Genomic DNA, 19,268 nt, shown 5'->3' with positions numbered 1-19,268 from the left:
TTTCATACATCTCCCCACCCAAGCTGCATATAAACCTGGAGACTTTCCTCCCAATAGACCGTAACGTGTATGGGAGCCATTATTCACGAGTGATCTCCATGAATGCAACGACATCTTACTATCAAATTGAAAATAATTTTTTCGTGTATTAGTATCCTCCTCCGACAGATGGCGCGGAATATACGAGTGGCTCATCTATTTCTTTAGTTTGTCTATGCTCAAGATATCTAAACAGTCATTATTTCCATGATTTTTAGTATATGTTTCAATTTTAGTGTATTGGACATCCCCCACTCTTTTGCGGTTGATAGAGATAGTCAGTACCAATACTGTCTCCGAAAGTTTTTTCAAAGCTCCTAGATTATTTATGTCTGATTGAAGGTCGTTTTTAGCTCGATCGACAATTTGATAACAATATTTGTTGAATAGAATAAGATCCTTTGTGAGTGGCAGCTTCTGTATATTTGTAGAATGTTTTTCTGTCAGGTCTTTAAGGGCTAAGCTCCCCATTTCGAATTTCCAATTGGATTCAACTAATGTTTTGAAATTTCTGATATCTTTCAATGTTTTATTTATGTTATCAATTTTGATCAATGGATTTTTCTTGAGTATCATTGTTTCAGCGGTTGGACAAATTTGGACTAATATGGTTCTGAAATGTAATGCGAGGGAAGGAGCTTGAAAATTTTTTGCTGAATCATTATAACCAGTCAAAATTCTAGCAGCAGAGACCATTTTATCAAAATGTTCCGGTTTTAATGAGTCCAATGTCGATTTTAGGCCGAAAACGTCTTTTAATTGAATTTATTGCCATCCTAGCCTTTTGCATTGTATGTCTAATATCAGACCATACTTGTTTCACACTAAATGCTTGTAATAATCGTATATTTAAGTTAGTTATCTTCCTGGGTGTTATATTCTTTCTGAAAGGTGTATGAGTTGATATGAAATCACTTAATTTTTTCCAGATTCTAGATGGATTACTCTCTATCCATGGCAAGACTTTAAAAGTATTAGAATACACTTGAGATATCAGCGTTCCATATAATTTTTCACTATCTGTATCTAATAGGGATAAATGCACAGGACAAGTCTTCCTAAGGTCCAAAAGAAATTTAGGAACTTCTTTTGTTTCTAAACCTCTATTTACAAATAGAGATCTTAGATTTGACCTTATTGGATTTTGAAGATGAGAATCAGGCACAGATGAAAACTCTTCCATTTTAACGAACTTTCTATTCACATATGTAAAAGATCTTCTTTACTAACTAATTCTCTTATTTTATTGCTTACTAAATTTTTTATATGTGGTCTCCTATGTTGTTTTAAATAATCTTCAGCATATTGACATGCAATAGGATCTCTCATCCCTTCCAAAGCAATTCTGTCAGCATGCATTGTAGAAAAGACTTCTTTTTTCAGGCGCAATTTGTCCAAATATGTTTTTTTTGATTCCTCGAATGCGAGCATCATCAATCCTTCACTACAGTATCTATTTCTTTGACTAACATTCTCATTTCGCATTTCGCATATTTTAATATGTTTCCCAAGGGATTTTTTTTATAAAATCCTTTACAGTACTTACAAGGATAATAATTGAGATTTCCTGATGTCAAAGTTGAAGGCCTTTGAACAGGTCTTATAGTGTTTTCTATATAAAGACTGAAATTACCATCTTTGCTCAATGAATTGATTCATTTTTTTCTTTTTGAATGATTCTTGGGAAAGTTCAAAATTTTTTTGACGCATTCTTCTTCTGAATGTTTCCTGAAAAGAATACCCAGTACCCAATACTGCCTTATGGGCACAATCGAGTAGAACAAAGATTCTCTTGTTCCCAATGGACGGTACGATGAATACAATATCCAGAACTGTAGCCAAATTCAATTATCTCAGACTCAGTTTTTAAATCACAATTGAAAAAGATTCAGATCAGATTTTAGAAAAATGCAGATAATCATCCAATTATTTCTAATGAAGCCAATATGAATTCGCTTGAATAATTATATGATATAACATTTCAGACATATATTTTCTCACAAGAAATTTAGGTATGTTGATTGCATTTAAAAGGACCTCAAGTAATATTGCTTTATTTTAATAAAAATATCTATTCAATATTTACATATTTTATACCTACACTTTTCTGTTTGATGCATATAGAATAGATATTTTTCAACAAAAATATCTATTCAATATTTACATATTTTATACCTACACTTTTCTGTTTGATGCAATGAGTTCCCACCTCTCCAGTTAATGACCTTTGTTGTTGATGTTGCATTGCTGAATGAATTAAACTGAACTAAACCATTAATTAAAAATGAATCGAAACATCCACTATGATTTGCCCAATTTATATTCAAGTGATACGATCCTGGTGAGAATCCCTTAAAACATTTTTGACCATCATGTAACAGATTTCAACGCAGTTGACGGTGTAGTTTTGGGAATATGTGCCAGAATAAAATTTAAAATGGGTGTACCAACTCTTTCTAGAACATCTTTGGATGACATTCGCTCAAAACTCTGAACGAATTCATGATTGATCATGAATTGAAGCATATTTACTTGATTATTTTTACATTACATGAATGATAACTTCATGTACGTTACATTAAAAAAAAAAAACGGAACATATTATGAAAAAAAAATCGGAAGATCGAACATGAGCAAATATAATGGAAAAAAATTATTAGTGTTATCGACTTTTTCATTCCTTTTTGTATTGATTTTGAACAAACACTTTTATTTTCAGCCAATTCCTATTTTTAAATAGTTCCTTATTTTTTGAAATCAGGTCGTCACACTCTCCCCTCTTTGGAGTTCTTTTATTCTTTATATGAGTTTTAAAGTATTCGAGAACAACTTTCTTTTCTGAAGTTGTCCATGGAATGAGAACTCTTTTTTCTACTTTTTGAGTTTTTGGGGTTGCTCTTTGGATATATCAGGAATGTCTTCAATTACATCTTCGATATTATTTTCTTCAGATAAAACTGTTCGTGTTTGTTATCATCTGGTTCCAATATATTTTCTTCTAAATTCAGGTCGATATCGTCTAGCGATTTGCCTTTGAATTTGCCAGCTTCTCCCTTTTCCATTAAACTTGTGATCGTATCTATCTACAATTAAATTTATCTACATTAAATTTGTGATCGTATCTATCTACAATATTCAAACAATAAAGGATACTTACCCTTCTAATACTAAAACATGTGTGAAATCAACACTCTTAGAATCACTACTGACACTATGTAGTTGTTAGTTGTAGGCGACACTAAATTCCGGGAAAACCTCAGAGGCGTTCGGCAAATTCCGTTGACAAACGGTACTTTCAAATAGGCGGTAGATTTGAATATACGCTTAATAAAAGAGCTTGGCGGATGTTGGATCATAGTGCGACTATTCAGACTACATGAATAGAATGTATATATATATATATCGGGTGTCCCAAGGTGAGCGGCCTATTAGATTATTATGGAAAATATTGATGGTAAAGATTTCAAATTTTGTGGATAGATATTTGGCCATGTAAGGTACATTTTTAAAATAATTTCACATTTCCAGTGTTGCCGGATGTATGACAATTTGGCAACAACTTTGTTATTTTGAATGGGACATCCGGTATTTCTATTTTTTTTATGATACTCCATAAAATATTAAATCTATTCACTCTTACTTTTCTTCCCTATCTTTAACGGTTTTTGAGTTATTAATTATTTTTAGAAATTTTAGATCAAATTGGCGTATTACGAAAATGACTCTAGTTCGCTCAATATTTGAGATTCAAGTCAGAAATTTTGCAAGTCGTTAGATATTGATCTGATCTGTGTCACTGCTTTTGAATTATGGTTGTCAATAATACAGGACGGACCAAAAAAAATCATCATTTGCCAAGTTACAAAATTGTAAAAAAGTCTATTTTTTCAAATTAGACACCTAGTTTATTTTTCAATTTTTGGAATCGATACAACACACTCTACAATTTTTCTATTTACGTCCCTATACCTATCTCCACTGGATTCCGAGTTATATGCGTTATATGTGTATATCTTTCTTGAGCCATTATTTATAGAAAAACCTCGGAACAAAACACCTGTTAGGCAATAATTGTTTATTTTGACCTTTATGGATTGAACTGATTCATTGATATATCGATCTATGAACGACATAGAGAAAATAACAATACAAAAGCAATTAACGCTTATTGAATCAATGTGAAATCTAATAAACGCATATAACTCGGAATCCAGTTGAGATAGGTATAGGGACGTGAATAGAAAAATTGTAGAGTGTGTTGTCCTTATTCCAAAAATTGAAGAATAAACTAGGTGTCTAATTTGAAAAAATAGATTTTTTTACAATTTTGGAACTTGGCAAATGATGATTTTTTTCGGTCCGTCCTGTATTATTGACAACCATAATTCAAAAGCAGTTACACAGATCAAATCAATATCTAACGACTTGCAAAATTTCAGACTTAAATCTCAAATATTGAGCGAACTAGAGTCATTTTCGTAATACGCCAATTTGATCTAAAATTTCTAAAAATAATTAATAACTCAAAAACCGTTAAAGATAGGGAAGAAAAGTAAGAGTGAATAGATTTAATATTTTATGGAGTATCATAAAAAAATAGAAATACCGGATGTCCCATTTAAAATAACAAAGTTGTTGCCAAATTGTTGTACATCCGGCAACACTGGAAATGTGAAATTATTTTAAAAATGTACCTTACATGGCCAAATATCTATCCACAAAATTTGAAATCTTTACCATCAATAGTTTCCATAATAATCTAATAGGCCACTCACCTTGGGACACCCGATATATGTGAATACAATCAATTAGGAACGAAATTTTTTTCCTATCGATCCTGAATTATCTAGTTAATAATTTTAATTACATCTTTTTAAAATGATATGAAGAGTACAAGGAAGAAAGGCGAAATGTCAGTCAGATAACATTTCGAGGAAATCGAATTTGGATGTTTGAAAATATAGCATAGCAAGAACAATTAATGTCATTTTTAGGTATTTTATCCTGAGAACTATTTCGTAATATTTCACGAATTAACGCGCGGACCTTTCTTCCATGTACAACTTTTTCATTTGCGTTATAGCTTTGGCTTTTTCTCCGTTCTGCGTGTGCCTTATGAAACTAAAATACTACTTTTTCTCTACATATAGAAAATAATGAAAAATGGATAGTACTACCTGTCTTCCCTGGACTCTTCATGTCTTATATCCTCATGTGCTAGATTGGGGCTGGATTCATGAATGTCTGAATATAACTAAAGATATTTTATGCTGAAGAAATATATAGAGGATAGTTTTTGAGCAATATTAAAAATTTATCATATGAATTTTGAGCTCTCATCATGAGACCCAATAAACTCTTATTAGGTATTCACTTGACAATGTTGATTTTATTATTAATAGTACTACATGCTATATACTATTATTAATAATAAATCGTTTGTGTGGATATGTTACGGGCAATGTAAATAATTCGGCATTGTTTATAATGCCCGGGCAACCTTTTTTTGGCACACTGTGTTTTTTTTCGCAGGTCATACATTAATTTAGATATGTGACAATCATTTCCCTTGTAATGTTTTTATACTTTGAATTTACCTCTTTTTCCATACGGTTTCGACCACCGTGCCCAATTGCTATATGTGCATCATGTAAGAGTTGAAATATCTCTTCCCGATGTACGTAAAATCTTATCTGCTCTTTACCTTCCTCTACAGGAACTATTAACTTTTCCTTCTCTCCAATAGTCATTACATCAAACCTACGTAAACGCTGATAATCCTCAGGTTTTTTATTTACCACTTTGCTTCTAGATGTTTTAACCTTTTCTATTAAATCCAAATATTGAGGCTTTGTGAGAATTTGTGTATTCTGAGCTTTTGAGGAACATAATTCATCCAGACGTTCATTAAAACGATGCTTCATGTCACTGACATCAGTTATTGACTGTTCCTGCATTTTATTTTATAGAAAAATCACTAACACTAAATAGACAGAATTTAAGAGATATATCAATAAGCATTTGTCGCACATAAGCTAAATAACATCCAAAGGCAACGAGAAAACGTAAATAATGCGACGCAAGCCACAGGTACGGACACAGGCGGCGAGCGACAAAGAATGAATGCTGATTGGCCAGCCAAAATCACATCACACGCACGTGGTTGTCCCATTGCTGTCAATTAATCAAAGTGCCCAAATAAATAATAGCAGTATTCATAATGACCGGGCAATGTGAGAAGTTATCGTAAAGTAATTGAAATTTATCAAATTGCCCAATTTTAATGGTCATTATTCATAATAACCAAGCATTATGAATACTGACCTAAATAATTACATTGCCCGTAACAGATATATCATATCCACACAAACGTTTTTGAATACCATCAGGCAATTATTATATTTGTTTTCAATTGTTACCTTGTATAGGAGAGGATTTCGATAATACTGAAGGATAAAACAATAAAATTCGTTGTTTTGTCATAATAGGAATTTATTTTATGGAAAATATCTTTCGAAATTAAAAAAAAATCTACATTGTTTAATGTTCACAATAGCATCAACAGAATCTCAATTCACTGAACCCATTGCAATAAAAAGCCCCTTTATTAACAAAAGCACTAGCAACCAAGAGATTCTAATCCTTCTTCTCATGTACATTATAATTATCGATGATGTTTATCAATGATTAATTGAATTTTTCGAGTATGAAGAACCTTAGCATCGCCCTTCGAAAGGTTTCCACAATGAACACATATTTATTATTACCATTGTTCCTTAAACCATGTTATTACTACCTAATATTTCTGTTAATTTCTGAATGAAAACAAATACTACTCAGGCATTTTAATAAAAAAATTTAATCCGAAGTTTCTATTACAACCCATAAGAAGAAACTTCAAAGAAACTTATGAATGATTCTTGAACCAACACATAATGTAACAATTTACACACACACTTCATAATTTACATCTACATATATCTATATACAATTATATTAATACCAATATGAAACAGTCAAAAAAGCAAAATACAGTACCATCACCTTGTTAGATCAATCACTTAACTTAAAATAAATATGCATGCATGTAACACATATGAAAATAAAAAAAAATTTCACATCTGTCTATTTTTTTTTCTTTGATGCAAAAAATTCTTGCTTATCCAATTTCCTTTTAGTTTAAGCTTTATTCTCTCTTGCCATCACCATAATTTTATCCACAAACCTTATAGTATTTGAAACTCTATGTTAATCTATATGTACTATTTACACAATTATTAAAATTACCTATCAAATTCCTCATCATCCAGAGATCTCAGATAGTTGTTAACTGTTTCATGTTTGGCCTCCCTTTTTGCTTTTCTATCCAACACGTCTGTATCATCATTTTCACATCTCTTTCTCTTTATGAAGTCATGGATTTCTTCACTATTGGCCATTTTAATTTCTGAAGCTTTTTCCAAAGAAAGCTGCACGGCAACATCACCTAAAACAGAATCGCTTCCCGACCTTTGCTCATGCAAACATACCAAGTGTATGTGTTTACACATATTAGTTTTTATGGCAAAATCAGGACATTCACATCTATAACGATGCAAACAAATCTTGCATATCCTACAGAATGATGTTCGGCATTCCACCTCACACAATTCGTTATATTGTACCTTATAAAAAATTATACCTGCTGAAGATTTTACCAAAAATTCTCCGAATCCAACATCTATTACCTCTGTTTCATTCTTTGAAAGTAATTTTTCTGCAGCTTTGTGAGCCTTAGCAACGAGTCTGTCTTGGTAGTTATTGGAATGGGGTCTTTCTATCTATAAAGAATAGTAATGTCTCAAAAACTAAACAGAAGAAATGATTTTAGGAAGAAGTAAACCTTTAATATTCTTTGCCACATTTTGCCATCCACTAAATTTTCCATTTCGTCCAGAAGTCGATCAACTGGTATATTTGCTTTCCTTTTCAGTAGGTTAGTTTTGAGGATGTTATTGAGACTTTCCAGTGCCATATTAGTATTAATTCCTGCATATAATCTGTAGCAATGCGCCCACGTTGCTATCCTTTCTTTACTTTGGTAATAATATCTGAAAAAATAATTTCATGCTTAACAAACTGTAAAAGACATAGAAATTTTTATTTTGAAATATTTGGGGAACATTGCTAGATTAATATACTTTTTGAGATAATTGAGAAACATAAATTCTTCAGAATTTTTCAGTTTTTCAAAGTATTTCTGACTCTTTTCTTCAAATTTGTGAATGTCGGTTTCATTCAGTATTTTCCTCATTTCAATTTTCATTGTTTTCCTTATTTGCTCATTCTTTATCTGAAAAATATATCATATAAATATTTATCCATGGAAAATTATAATTTACATCTCATTACTAACCTTAGATCTGCCTTGGATCACCCTGTTTTTAATCACATGCCAGGTACACAAAAGTCTTCTTGGTCTATTTCCCATTACTTTTACCCATGCATTATAATATTTTGGGTCGTCATCACTCATGAAATATTCCGGCTCTATTCTATCCACAAGTTTCTCACTCAGTGCTTTCATGAAAACTTCTTGAGTCAACTGGTCTAATCTATTGCTAAGAAAAAAGGCCACTGGAAATCCCATATTCCTATCGTCTTTCACAAGCATCACAGTTAAATCCATTCCCTTCTCATTAGTACAGTGGGTTCCATCCATACATATTATTTTTGGGAAATCTTTGATTTTTTTTTTCCATTACCTCATTCATAAACCCTAGACAAAAGTCGTTAGGATGCAATAATGGATGTTGTTCGCCTGAAATAATATGAAAAAAACTATCATACCCTAATTATTCTTCAAATTCAATTTTATTATAACAATAGAAGAAAACACTGATTTTGGGAATAGTACCTTCCTGTTTAAAGAAAAAGCAGTAGTTTTTTCCATCAACGTTCCATTCTTTCACTCTGAGATTTACTGCTATCATGGTATTCTCATGTTTCTTTTGCAGTATATTATGCTTTTTTGACAAATAAGCTATATCTTTCCTATTTATCAAATTCAATCTGTGCAATTCTTCTGATTTCACTTTCCTTGCGTCAGAGATAATCCTTTCTACAATAACACCATCACACAATTTTTTGACAATTTCTTTCTTATCAAGTTTTGATAAGTGTTGTGTCCCTGTATCCTCTTCATGACCTACATGGGTTTTCCAAAATCTTGAAATAGTCTGCCCTATAATATGAAGATTACACTGATTACAATTTTTTAGGAAACTCCTACCTTTAAGGATATCTGTCATTAGAGCATTTTTTTTTATTTATAAATTGGAGAAGTGCAAATAATAAAGTATCTAGAGATTAGATATATTCCTATAAATATTCCAATTGAACGGATTACTGAAATTACCTGTTTGCAGAATCTTAGTCTCAATACGAGATGGACATACTCCATAGATCTTGATGGAACCGCTTGATTTCACTATTCGTTGCGAATTTTTACTTTCAAATCCTGTGACAATATTTACAGTTACTGATATGAAATGGGAAAACAATGTTAATCACCTTTCGAATTGCTTCTGTTACAAACATAAGACTTAAGTATATAATCCTTATATTTTTTCACTCCGTGGACTGCATATCGCACCCCGGCAAGAACAGTGACGCAACTCAAAAATGCAGTATTTGAGAAATAACAAATGAAAGAAAACTACAAAACTCATATTAAAATAGTATAAGCTCCTTTTAAATTTCAAGTAGTTATTTTTGGTAGTGAATTCAATTATAATCTATAGAATAATATCATGGACCTGTAAATCAGTTTTTGTTAAATATGTGGTTTTACCAGGTCAGGTTAGGTCAGGTCTCTGAGTTTTGTCACTTTTCTTGCTTTTCTAAAATCAGTTGTTTTGTGTTGTGACCCCTTGAGTAATACTTATGTCACTTTCCAAGCCCACTTAATTAGAATAAAAAAGGAAGTTTAAATTAAGTGCTTTATTAGCTTATTCAAAATACAAAAAAATTACATGAAAATAGAGTAGTACACAATTCATGCAAACATCGAGTCATAAATGGGCTTATACAACGTGGGAATACTTTTTGCTGAGATAAGTGATTTGATATGAGCTTTCTTTATGGCAGAAATCTCCATTTTTTTCTTATATGCCGGAACGCACTTTATTGTAGAGATGCCCTCTTGCCTTCTCCTGGTATTATTGACATTGATCTGCCCATAATCTTTTTGTTCGTATGTAGTTTTCACAAAAATAATGCCAGGATCAGTCTTCTGCACTTTGAATACTTTTAGTTCGCTAGTTTTTATTTGTTCGTTGTTTGATGTTTTGTTAAAATTTGATCCTATCTGTTCAGAGAGTTTTTTTAAGTCGACAAAATCCTCGTAACTCAATTCTGTTACTTTATACGGATTTCCAGTTTTCCTTGCAGACCGAATTAATCTGACGTAATCAGTAGGAATATAGATGGGACCCGATTTAAGAGCTCTTTTAATTGACTTCTCTATGACAGAGTGCACATTGTCTCCTTCATTTTGTGTGTGTCCCCTGATCAAAAATTTATGTGTGATCGATTTGATTTTAAATTTTTGCACAGCATACAGGTACATGCCCATTATGAATTTGTTCTTTTGCTGGCCACAACAATTATCGGAGTAGAAAACAATTTCAAGGTTATCGTCATTTCTGGTTTTAGCTTTTTCTTCTAAGTATTTCAGAATGCAAGTGCCGATTTCTATGGCACCTCGATTTCCTTGACCCTCATGCCAAAAAAAACACTCGACTTTATCTGACTGAAGTTCATTTATAGTTAAGTTGTAGCTGTTGATTTTGCTTTTATAATAAAAGGTAGACGTATCTCCTCTTGGTGCTGGTAGCACCGCTTGGAGATCGTAAGTGGCGACTATAATTTTTCCTTCGCTTTCTTTTGCCTTCTTTTTATCCTCTTCTTTTTCTGTTCTTGACAAAACTTTCTCCTTCAAATGTTTATCATATTTCTCTTGTATCGCTTCTCTTTCTTCTACCCTTGCGTTGTTATACGAGCTGCATAAGTCGCACTGATCTTTTTTGGGGGTGAAAAAAGAGATGTTAAAATTGGTATTGAAAATTCGGGAATACATCGTCAGATTTGCAAACGGAAGGTTTTTTTCAATGCACTCGTTTTTGTAGTCACGGTGTAAATCAGCCAGGCTTTTTCCACCCTCTATGAACTCCCGAGAAGTTTGCGCGCGCAGGTAATGACTGTCAATTCTTGGGATAGTATTAATATGAGCAACAACACCATCTTTTATTGCAGAATCTACTTTGAAGTGGTGTCCGTGTTTACCCCTTAGATCTTCTTGAAGAAATCCTTCGTTTAATTTGGTTACTACAGTTCTAATAACTCGGTTATTGATGTCCAGCGTGGCCATAAAGAAAAATTTGCAAACACGTACGTTTACTTCGTTGATTACGAAATGGAATGCATGGTTACATTGGCGCCTACTTCCTTCTTTCTTGTACTGATACTGAGGTCTGACGGCGGTCATACTTCTACAGATAAATTCTCGTTGGGATTTCAGACTTTCGAGTGACCAGTAGTTTTCAAATATTTCGAGCCTTTTATTTTCTTCAATTTTTCTTGAACATTTTAGCTTACATTTTTCACCACACGCTGGCCGTACCTTTCTTGCCTGCATTTCTGTTTTGCGAATTGATGATGATGTATAAGGTTTTCCAGCATTTCGGAGAAATTTTGCTTTAGTCTTCTTCCACTCAACTGGATTGGCTTTCCTTTTCTTACCTTTTCGCTTATTATCTGTTTGGGTATTGTCTGATTCGGCACCTTCTTTCTTGTTAGTAATAATATTTTCATTCTCTTCCAATCCTGATGACTCGGACGTGTTTTCAGAATTAGGAGATGATGTATAATGAAAATCTGGATCTATGTCTGAATCATCTGCACTTTCATCTAATGATTCTTTTTGTTGTGGACTTGGTTTGACCCGTTGGAGCCTCAATCGCATTGTATGCAGATTTTCAACACACTGCCATTTCGAATGTGATCCTTGATCTTCTGGTACTGTGTCGTTGTTCAATTCCGTCTCTTTCGTGGCACTTTCTTGTTCTGTGGTTTCTTCTGCACCATACTTTGGTCTAAAATGTGTCGTTTGATCTTCCTGTACTATCACTTTGGAAAAATCCGGCACTTCAATCACATTTTCTTGTCCTTCGCTTTCTTCTATATTATTATTCTCTTCATAAATCTGACTTTCGTCGTCGTTTGACTCAGTTTGCAGCCTTTTTTCGCCGAGGTCTCTGTTAGGTTTCACGCTTTCTAAAGTGTTCTCCACTTCACCAATCAAGCAGGTTTCTTCGACTTCCATGTCAGAAGTTTTAAGTTTTTTGCTTCCTTCCTCGTTTTTTAATTCACAACTCTGCCCACTCTTCGGGATTTTCGTGGAGATTCCAGACACTAGACACGTATGTTTTAATTGCTGAAATTCCCCATTTAGTCCTTTTTCAATTTCAGCAGCAGCAGCAATAGCAGCTGCTAGAATTTTTCTACCTCGGTATCCTTGCTCTGGGTTCATAACGAATCTACAACAAATAAATTTCAAGCTACATTATTGATGTTCATTTCGTAGAGTAATATTATTCGCAATCACAAGGTTAGGTGACTACAATGTGAGACGTACTTTTGAATTAAGGAAAGTGACAACACAAAATACCGATATTCTAAGTCAGGAAGAGTGAGACAAGTCGAAATAAAACAATACAATAACATCCATTTAGAGATAATTCATTCAAGAAAAGTGATACAACACCAAACACTGACCGTCTCCATCAGGAAAAGTGGCACAAATCGAAATAAAACGGTACAAATCAATAGATATAGTGATAATTGATTCAAGAAAAGTGACATAACACAAAACACTAACACTTTCAATCAAGAAAAGTGGCACAAATCGAAATACAACGGAACAAGAAAATAGATTTAGGGATAATTGATTCAAGAAAACTGACACTTTTATGCTTATGACAATATCAAAAATTATATTTCACTTACCTTACTGCACGAAAACTGTCACAACTCGAAATGTTACGCTTTTCTTGACCGACAACATGCACACCTTCCTGTAACAATACTGAAGTGACACTGTTCTTGCAGTGATGAACGTGAATTAGCTTGAGAGTAAAACTGGCACAACTGCCCCCTAGCGGATGGATTGGGACTTAGAGATGTGTCGTTTTTCGTGCACGTGAGGATACAAAATACGCATTCATTGCTGTTATAAGCTCAGAATTCGTATTTTTTGAGTTGGGACACTGTTCTCGCCGGAGTGCGATATATTGGAGTATGCTCACTTGGTGTGGTTCCCTATTTATGACTGTCATCTGTCGCGATTGGAGCGTGTTCATAGGAAATTTTTTAAATACGTGTTGTTCAAGAGAACAGGGCGGTATCCTGAGCGTGGTGCAGACCTTTCTGATGTTATGGAGGAGTTGAGGATATCCTCGTTACTTGATAGACATGAAGAACAATGTGCCAGGTTTGCCCGTGGATTGTTAGCCAACAGGATAGACTCACCATATCTTCTGTCCAGGATGTCTTTCAATGTGCCGAGACTAGCAGCGAGGTCGACACCAGTTTTCTATTTACCTACGGCTCGGACTAATATTTCTGAACGATCTCCAGTTAACCGTATTTGTAAAAGTGCTAATAAACTAAGAGTTAATGTTTTTGGTTGAGTTTCGGGAAGTGAATTTTCAAGTGGGTAATGCATCATGTTGATGTGTTGAATTATTTTGTGTATTCTGCACTGTATATTGTATATTATTTTTACCCTGTAATTGGGATATTCCTGTTGGGTAATAAAGAAATATTATTATTATTATTATTATTATTATTATATCATTTCCAATTTCTCTGTCTCAAACCAATGTTCATAGTTTTCTTCATTAGTGAAGTGATGTGTTTCAAACTCCAATTTAATATCATGCTCCAATGCTAAATGGGTTTCTAATTTCTTATAAGTTCCACACTGCAGCTCATTTTTCTTACAAAGCGGACAAATAATATGCGACTTCGAAGTCGGAGTATTGTTCACTTCATGAATACTTCGCAAATGCCTATTTTTTGAAGAAATGGTAGAAAACTCCACACCGCAAAGAGAGCAAACTTTTTCCTGGTTTTCCATATCTGCCATGTCACAAAATATATCCATTGAAAAACTTCCAAACTTAAAAAACTCAAAACTGCTAACACTGCTGTTTCAGTTGAAAATTCCACTTTGCCGCGAAATCAGTCTGGCAGCTGGCTGTCAATATCCCGATTGTCAACGAGACTTGCCGAAAGCCTCCGAGGTTTTCCCGGAAATTAGTGTCGTCTGTTAGTTGTGATACGATACAAATGATGAAACCGCCAATTTTTTGTTACCATTAATTGTGACAACACTGTCGGAAGAATTATCCACTGCAAAAAGGCAGGAGAAATATACGTCGGAGGAACTATCTATTGCACTTAGGATATGATTTATACAGTGGAAGACGCAAAGATGGTGTTATGGATAAAAGTATACACACATAGAGGAGCCAATGCCGGATTATCGATAGGAGGACCTAAATATAGGAAAGTGCGTTGAAAAAAAAATTTTTTTCTGTGACGGGAAAAAAATTTGACATTTTATCTCTGTTGACAGGTAACAAAATTTGACTTTTCACGAAATTACTTTTTTCCCCGGGAAAAAAGTGAGTACTTTTTTCCCGGATATATATATCTCCATATACAGTCGAACCTCTATAACTCAAACTTGAAGGGAAAGCGAAAAAAGTTCGAGTTATGGAGAGTTCAACTTAGAGAAATATCCAACACATACTTTCCAAAAAAAATTTATTACCTCATAATAATAATATAACAAACTAAAATTCATTTCTGATAACTTGAATCATCCAAACTAGAATATGATCTTAAAACAATAACGAATTAAAAAAAATCAGTTATTAAAGTTTGCCTAAATGTTTTATTGTTTAGACGATAGGCTTCAAATTTCTTGCTTATTTCGAATATGAGAGTTAAATCGTCATCAGTTGCAGCCTCATTCATTGAAAACGCAAGCCGAATGGTTTCAATTGCTTTAGCAACTTCAGCGTCAGAAGGCTTTTGTCTTGCAGCTCCTACACTGTCATCTTCATCGTCATCTTCAGGTATGGTCTCTGAAAAATTTTCCAAGTCTTCTTGTTTATTGTTCACATATTCCAAGATCTCATCCTCTGAAGGATTTTCACTTGTTATAAGATCCACGTCCACATTTATATATTCCTCCAAAGAAACCTTATCATCAGCATTCAATACCTCCAAACATTTAAAAACAGACTCTTGGAGATCTAAAGCTACCTTTTGTTCACTGGTCATAATTTTTTTCAATTCTGATAGCGGCAGTTCGTCTTCATAGTCATAGAAGTTATGTGTCCCAAAACCAGCCTTTCTGAAGCAGTTTTGAATAGTCTCCTGGGTTAAATCTACTCTCCACACTGCCGCCGACGTATGAATGCAATCCAAGAGATCAATTTTGGGGATAGTGCCATTGGACTCAAATCCATCTAGTACTGTTTGTAAGATCCTGCGTTTATAATGAAATTTGAAACTTTTTATAATTCCCTGATCAAGAGGCTGTAATTTTGATGTCGTATTGGGTGGAAAAAAAATCAACTTTATTGCCTTCAATCGATGATCGATATTTGGATGAGCAGGGCAGTTGTCAATCAGTAATAGAACTCTACGATTTTGAAGTTGGAAATGTTTGTCTAGATTCAACAACCACTTTTCAAATATCTCACTCGTCATCCAGGCCTTTTTGTTACTGTAATAAGTAAGGGGTAAACATTTCACTCCTGCGAAACATCGTGGCTTTGCGCTTTTCCCTATTATTACAGGTTTCAATTTCTCACTGCCACTCATATTTGCTGCTAATAAAAGAGTCACCCTTTCCTTGGATAATTTGCCTCCGTAACATTTTTCATTTTTGAAAGTTAAGGTTTTATCTGGTAAGCATTTGAAGAACAACCCAGTCTCATCTGCGTTGAAAATATCGTCAGCTTCGTAAGGAGCTAAAATTGTAGGAAGAACATCTCGAATCCAGTTATCACACTCTTCTTGATTAACAGCAGCACTTTCCCCACACGCTTTTTTTTGCAATACACCATGTCTAAAACGGGAAAAATAAACATGTACTCATGTATCGAACAGAAACAATAAGAATCATTACCTTTTTTTGAATTTTTCAAGCCATCCCGAGCTAGCCTTGAAATTTTCATCTCCCAATTTTCTGGAAAAATCTAATGCCTTCTGTTGCAAAATGGGCCCTGAGATTGGCAAATTTGCTTTTCTTGAAGCTTCGAACCACTTGATCAATGCAGTGTTCACTTTCTTCTTAGGCTTATTTCGCTTCACTACACAAGGGTTATTCACTTCTGCACCAAACTTAGCTATTGTATCTTTGTTTTTTATTATAGTGCATAATGTACTTTTCGGAATATCATATTCTTGGCAAATGATTTTTCTGTTGACACGATTTTCCACTTTTTTTAAAATTTCTAACTTCTTTCCGATCGTTAAAGACTTCAGTTTACGCGGCTTCGACATCTCACCAACTCCAAACATATTTCATTCCAGAATCAGATTGGTGTTATTGTTATGATGTTTCATTCGCGGTATTTCACACTTGGTTGGGGGAATACCCTAAAATGTCGGTAACGCGAGCATCTCAGCCAGCTACGCTGACACCTTGTGGCAAGAAGCCAAAACTCCGATTTGATTGTTTTCGAATGTTCGACTTAAAGAGATCTTTACTCTGAACGGACGCATCATTGAGTTCGAGTTGAAGAGGTGTTCGAGTTATAGAAATTCGAGTTATAGAGGTCGAAATACAGGGAATTTTCGAGAATGTGAAGGGAACGCTCAGAGAGTACGAGTTGAAGAGGGGTTCGAGTTATAGAGGTTCGAGTTATAGAGGTTCGACTGTAGATAAAGGAAGATATTTTATTTCAGAATCTTTTATTGAACATTAGTTACATTTCCTTTTTATCAAAAGTACAATTATTTAATGTGCATTGCGTAAATGACATGTTCCTTGAACTATTCGGTACAACAGACGAATTTTCTTGTGTTGAAATAATATTTTTCTCTGACATGGACACAACTGCTGTTGATGTACCTGGTCGCAAATCGGGTGTTATTTCAGAACGGCCACACGTTCTGAACACTTTATTAGCAATTTCTGTTCTGTGTGCCACTGATTCATCAACATACCCTTCAGCGACCGTTGATGATTTCCAACCGCCATGTTTCTTTAGTGTCATCAAGTCTCCCCCAGATTCAACTAAAAGTGTAGCAGACGATCTTCGAAATGAATGACCTGTATATGAGTGAGCATTTTCAAGTTGAAGAAAATTAGCTACTGTTTCAGGTACCTTATAAAACTGATTTTTACCCACAACCTGATTGATACATTTTCCATTGCGATATGCATAAAACAGGCGGCGATCTTTTGCTGCTGCTGGACGAAGGGCTATGTACATTCGGTAATACTTGATATATTCTTCAGTAACTACGAATCTTCTGTTTACATCGCTTCGCGTCGGGAGACAACATAACCTCGAGCTAAAATCTAATACTTTTTTCCCTTGTATAATAAATAACTATTTCACGAAATTACTTTTTTCCCCAGGAAAAAAGTTAGTACTTTTTTCCCGGATATATATTTATCTACATATGGATAAAGGAATAATAATAATTCGACCACACTGTTGATGGCTTTTGTTGTTGTACCAGTTCCGAAAAATAAGCCAATAACACTGTCTCCGAGAAAAAACTGCATCTTTTTCATTTTCCATTCCATAAATCTTGAATACGCGGTTTCGTAAATTTTCCGCGATTTAGCTGGCAATAATTTTCGTGACGCTACTTGCGCTACTTCTATCAACTCCGGTGGAGTCAGAGAAAACTCGGAATCAGACATTTTTCAACTTTATATTATTCAACAAAATAACTACTAAACAATTATTACTGAGATAATCCTGTGGCATTACATTTTAAATATGATTTCTGGCATATGACCGCCACGGCTGGCTCGGATCTAGTCCAATCTGGACGTCCAATTTTCGATGACTTTTTCCAACATTTGTGGCCGTATATCGGTAATAACACGGCGAATGTTGTCTTCCAAATGGTCAAGGATTTGTGGCTTATCCGCATAGACCAATGACTTTACATAGCCCCACAGATAGTAGACTAGCGGTGTAAAATCACAAGATCTTGGAGGCCAATTCACAGGTCCAAAACGTGAAGTTAGGCGGTCACCAAACGTGTCTTTCAATAAGTCGATTGTGGCACGAGCTGTGTTACATGTTGCGCCATCTTGTTGGAACTACAGCTCCTGGACATCATGGTTGTTCAATTCAGGAATGAAAAAGTTAGTAATCGTGGCTCTATACCGATCACCATTGACTGTAATGTTCTGGCCATCATCGTTTTTGAAGAAGTACGGACCAATGATTCCACCAGCAAATGAAGCGCACCAAACAGTCAGTTTTTCTGGATGTAACGGTGTTTCTACATACACTTGAGGATTAGCTTCACTCCAAATGCGGCAGTTTTGTTTGTTGACGTAGCCATTCATCCAGAAGTGCGCTTCATCGCTAATGGACGTAGTGCGCGATACGTATTCCGCACCGAACCATTACTTTCGAAATGAAATTGCACTATTTGCAAGCGTTGTTCAGGCGTGAGTCTATTCATGATGAATTGCCAAACCAAACTGAGAATAAATCACTTGACAGCTGTTAAATCGGTCGCCATCTTGAACAGTAATGCCAACTTTAAGTTATATCAGTAGTATTGAAGGATACATTAGTCATACTGTTCGCTCAATGATACTTACTATGGTCGGTTCATGGCAGCTAGTATGAGTGCGTTGGGGGTTGGATTCGCACTGCATTTCTTTCCTCTTGCGGTTAGGAATGCTTCAACTTCTACATCGAGTACCCCTGATACAAGGGAAACTGCAGTCTTAGCTCCGAGAGTGGCCTTATCTACTGTCGTTGCGACAGATGAAGACTTGTAGTTTGCCCAAGATTTGGCACCCAATGACTGTTGTTTTAAATGAGCGCAGTAAGCGACATCCGGATAGGAACTCGCTTCCATCCAAGCTGGTCGGTCATTAACGACACAATAATTGTGAAATGCAATGT

General features: G+C 34.5%; 3 protein-coding genes across 3 annotated transcripts; all 3 read right to left on the bottom strand.

The window, feature by feature from the left end:
• Nucleotides 1-6,169: 6,169 nt before the first annotated feature.
• LOC123675646 lies at nt 6,170-8,343 on the bottom strand. The gene is made up of 3 exons (XM_045611092.1): nt 7,922-8,343; nt 7,327-7,859; nt 6,170-7,264 (listed from the first exon to the last, which is right to left on the bottom strand). Exons 1-3 carry the CDS (start codon nt 8,051-8,053, stop codon nt 7,219-7,221), a joined length of 711 nt encoding a protein of 236 aa, XP_045467048.1. The 5' UTR covers nt 8,054-8,343; the 3' UTR covers nt 6,170-7,218.
• A 718-nt stretch (nt 8,344-9,061) lies between these two features.
• Nucleotides 9,062-13,217, bottom strand: LOC123675606. The gene is made up of 4 exons (XM_045611007.1): nt 13,087-13,217; nt 9,592-12,617; nt 9,437-9,538; nt 9,062-9,262 (listed from the first exon to the last, which is right to left on the bottom strand). Exon 2 carries the CDS (start codon nt 12,608-12,610, stop codon nt 10,076-10,078), a length of 2,535 nt encoding a protein of 844 aa, XP_045466963.1. The 5' UTR covers nt 12,611-12,617; nt 13,087-13,217; the 3' UTR covers nt 9,062-9,262; nt 9,437-9,538; nt 9,592-10,075.
• A 1,676-nt stretch (nt 13,218-14,893) lies between these two features.
• On the bottom strand, nt 14,894-17,057 carry LOC123675622 (tigger transposable element-derived protein 4-like). The gene is made up of 2 exons (XM_045611058.1): nt 16,286-17,057; nt 14,894-16,225 (listed from the first exon to the last, which is right to left on the bottom strand). Exons 1-2 carry the CDS (start codon nt 16,678-16,680, stop codon nt 15,004-15,006), a joined length of 1,617 nt encoding a protein of 538 aa, XP_045467014.1. The 5' UTR covers nt 16,681-17,057; the 3' UTR covers nt 14,894-15,003.
• Nucleotides 17,058-19,268: the final 2,211 nt, after the last annotated feature.

Source organism: Harmonia axyridis, chromosome 1, assembly GCF_914767665.1.
Source record: "Harmonia axyridis chromosome 1, icHarAxyr1.1, whole genome shotgun sequence".
NCBI lineage: Eukaryota > Metazoa > Arthropoda > Insecta > Coleoptera > Coccinellidae > Harmonia > Harmonia axyridis.
Note: the sequence above shows the minus strand (reverse complement) of the source record. Positions and strands in the feature narration are given on the sequence as shown.

Excerpts from the sequence above, each read along its gene's own strand:
- LOC123675622 (XM_045611058.1), bottom strand. The coding sequence starts at position 16,680 with ATGTTTGGAGTTGGTGAGATGTCGAAGCCGCGTAAACTGAAGTCTTTA. Across the intron at positions 16,226-16,285 it reads CTTGAAAAATTCAAAAAAAG|ACATGGTGTATTGCAAAAAA; the intron begins GTAATGATTCTT and ends TTCCCGTTTTAG.
- LOC123675606 (XM_045611007.1), bottom strand. The coding sequence starts at position 12,610 with ATGAACCCAGAGCAAGGATACCGAGGTAGAAAAATTCTAGCAGCTGCT.
- LOC123675646 (XM_045611092.1), bottom strand. The coding sequence starts at position 8,053 with ATGGCACTGGAAAGTCTCAATAACATCCTCAAAACTAACCTACTGAAA. Across the intron at positions 7,860-7,921 it reads TGTGGCAAAGAATATTAAAG|ATAGAAAGACCCCATTCCAA; the intron begins GTTTACTTCTTC and ends TATTCTTTATAG. Across the intron at positions 7,265-7,326 it reads GATGATGAGGAATTTGATAG|GTTTGTGGATAAAATTATGG; the intron begins GTAATTTTAATA and ends AAATACTATAAG.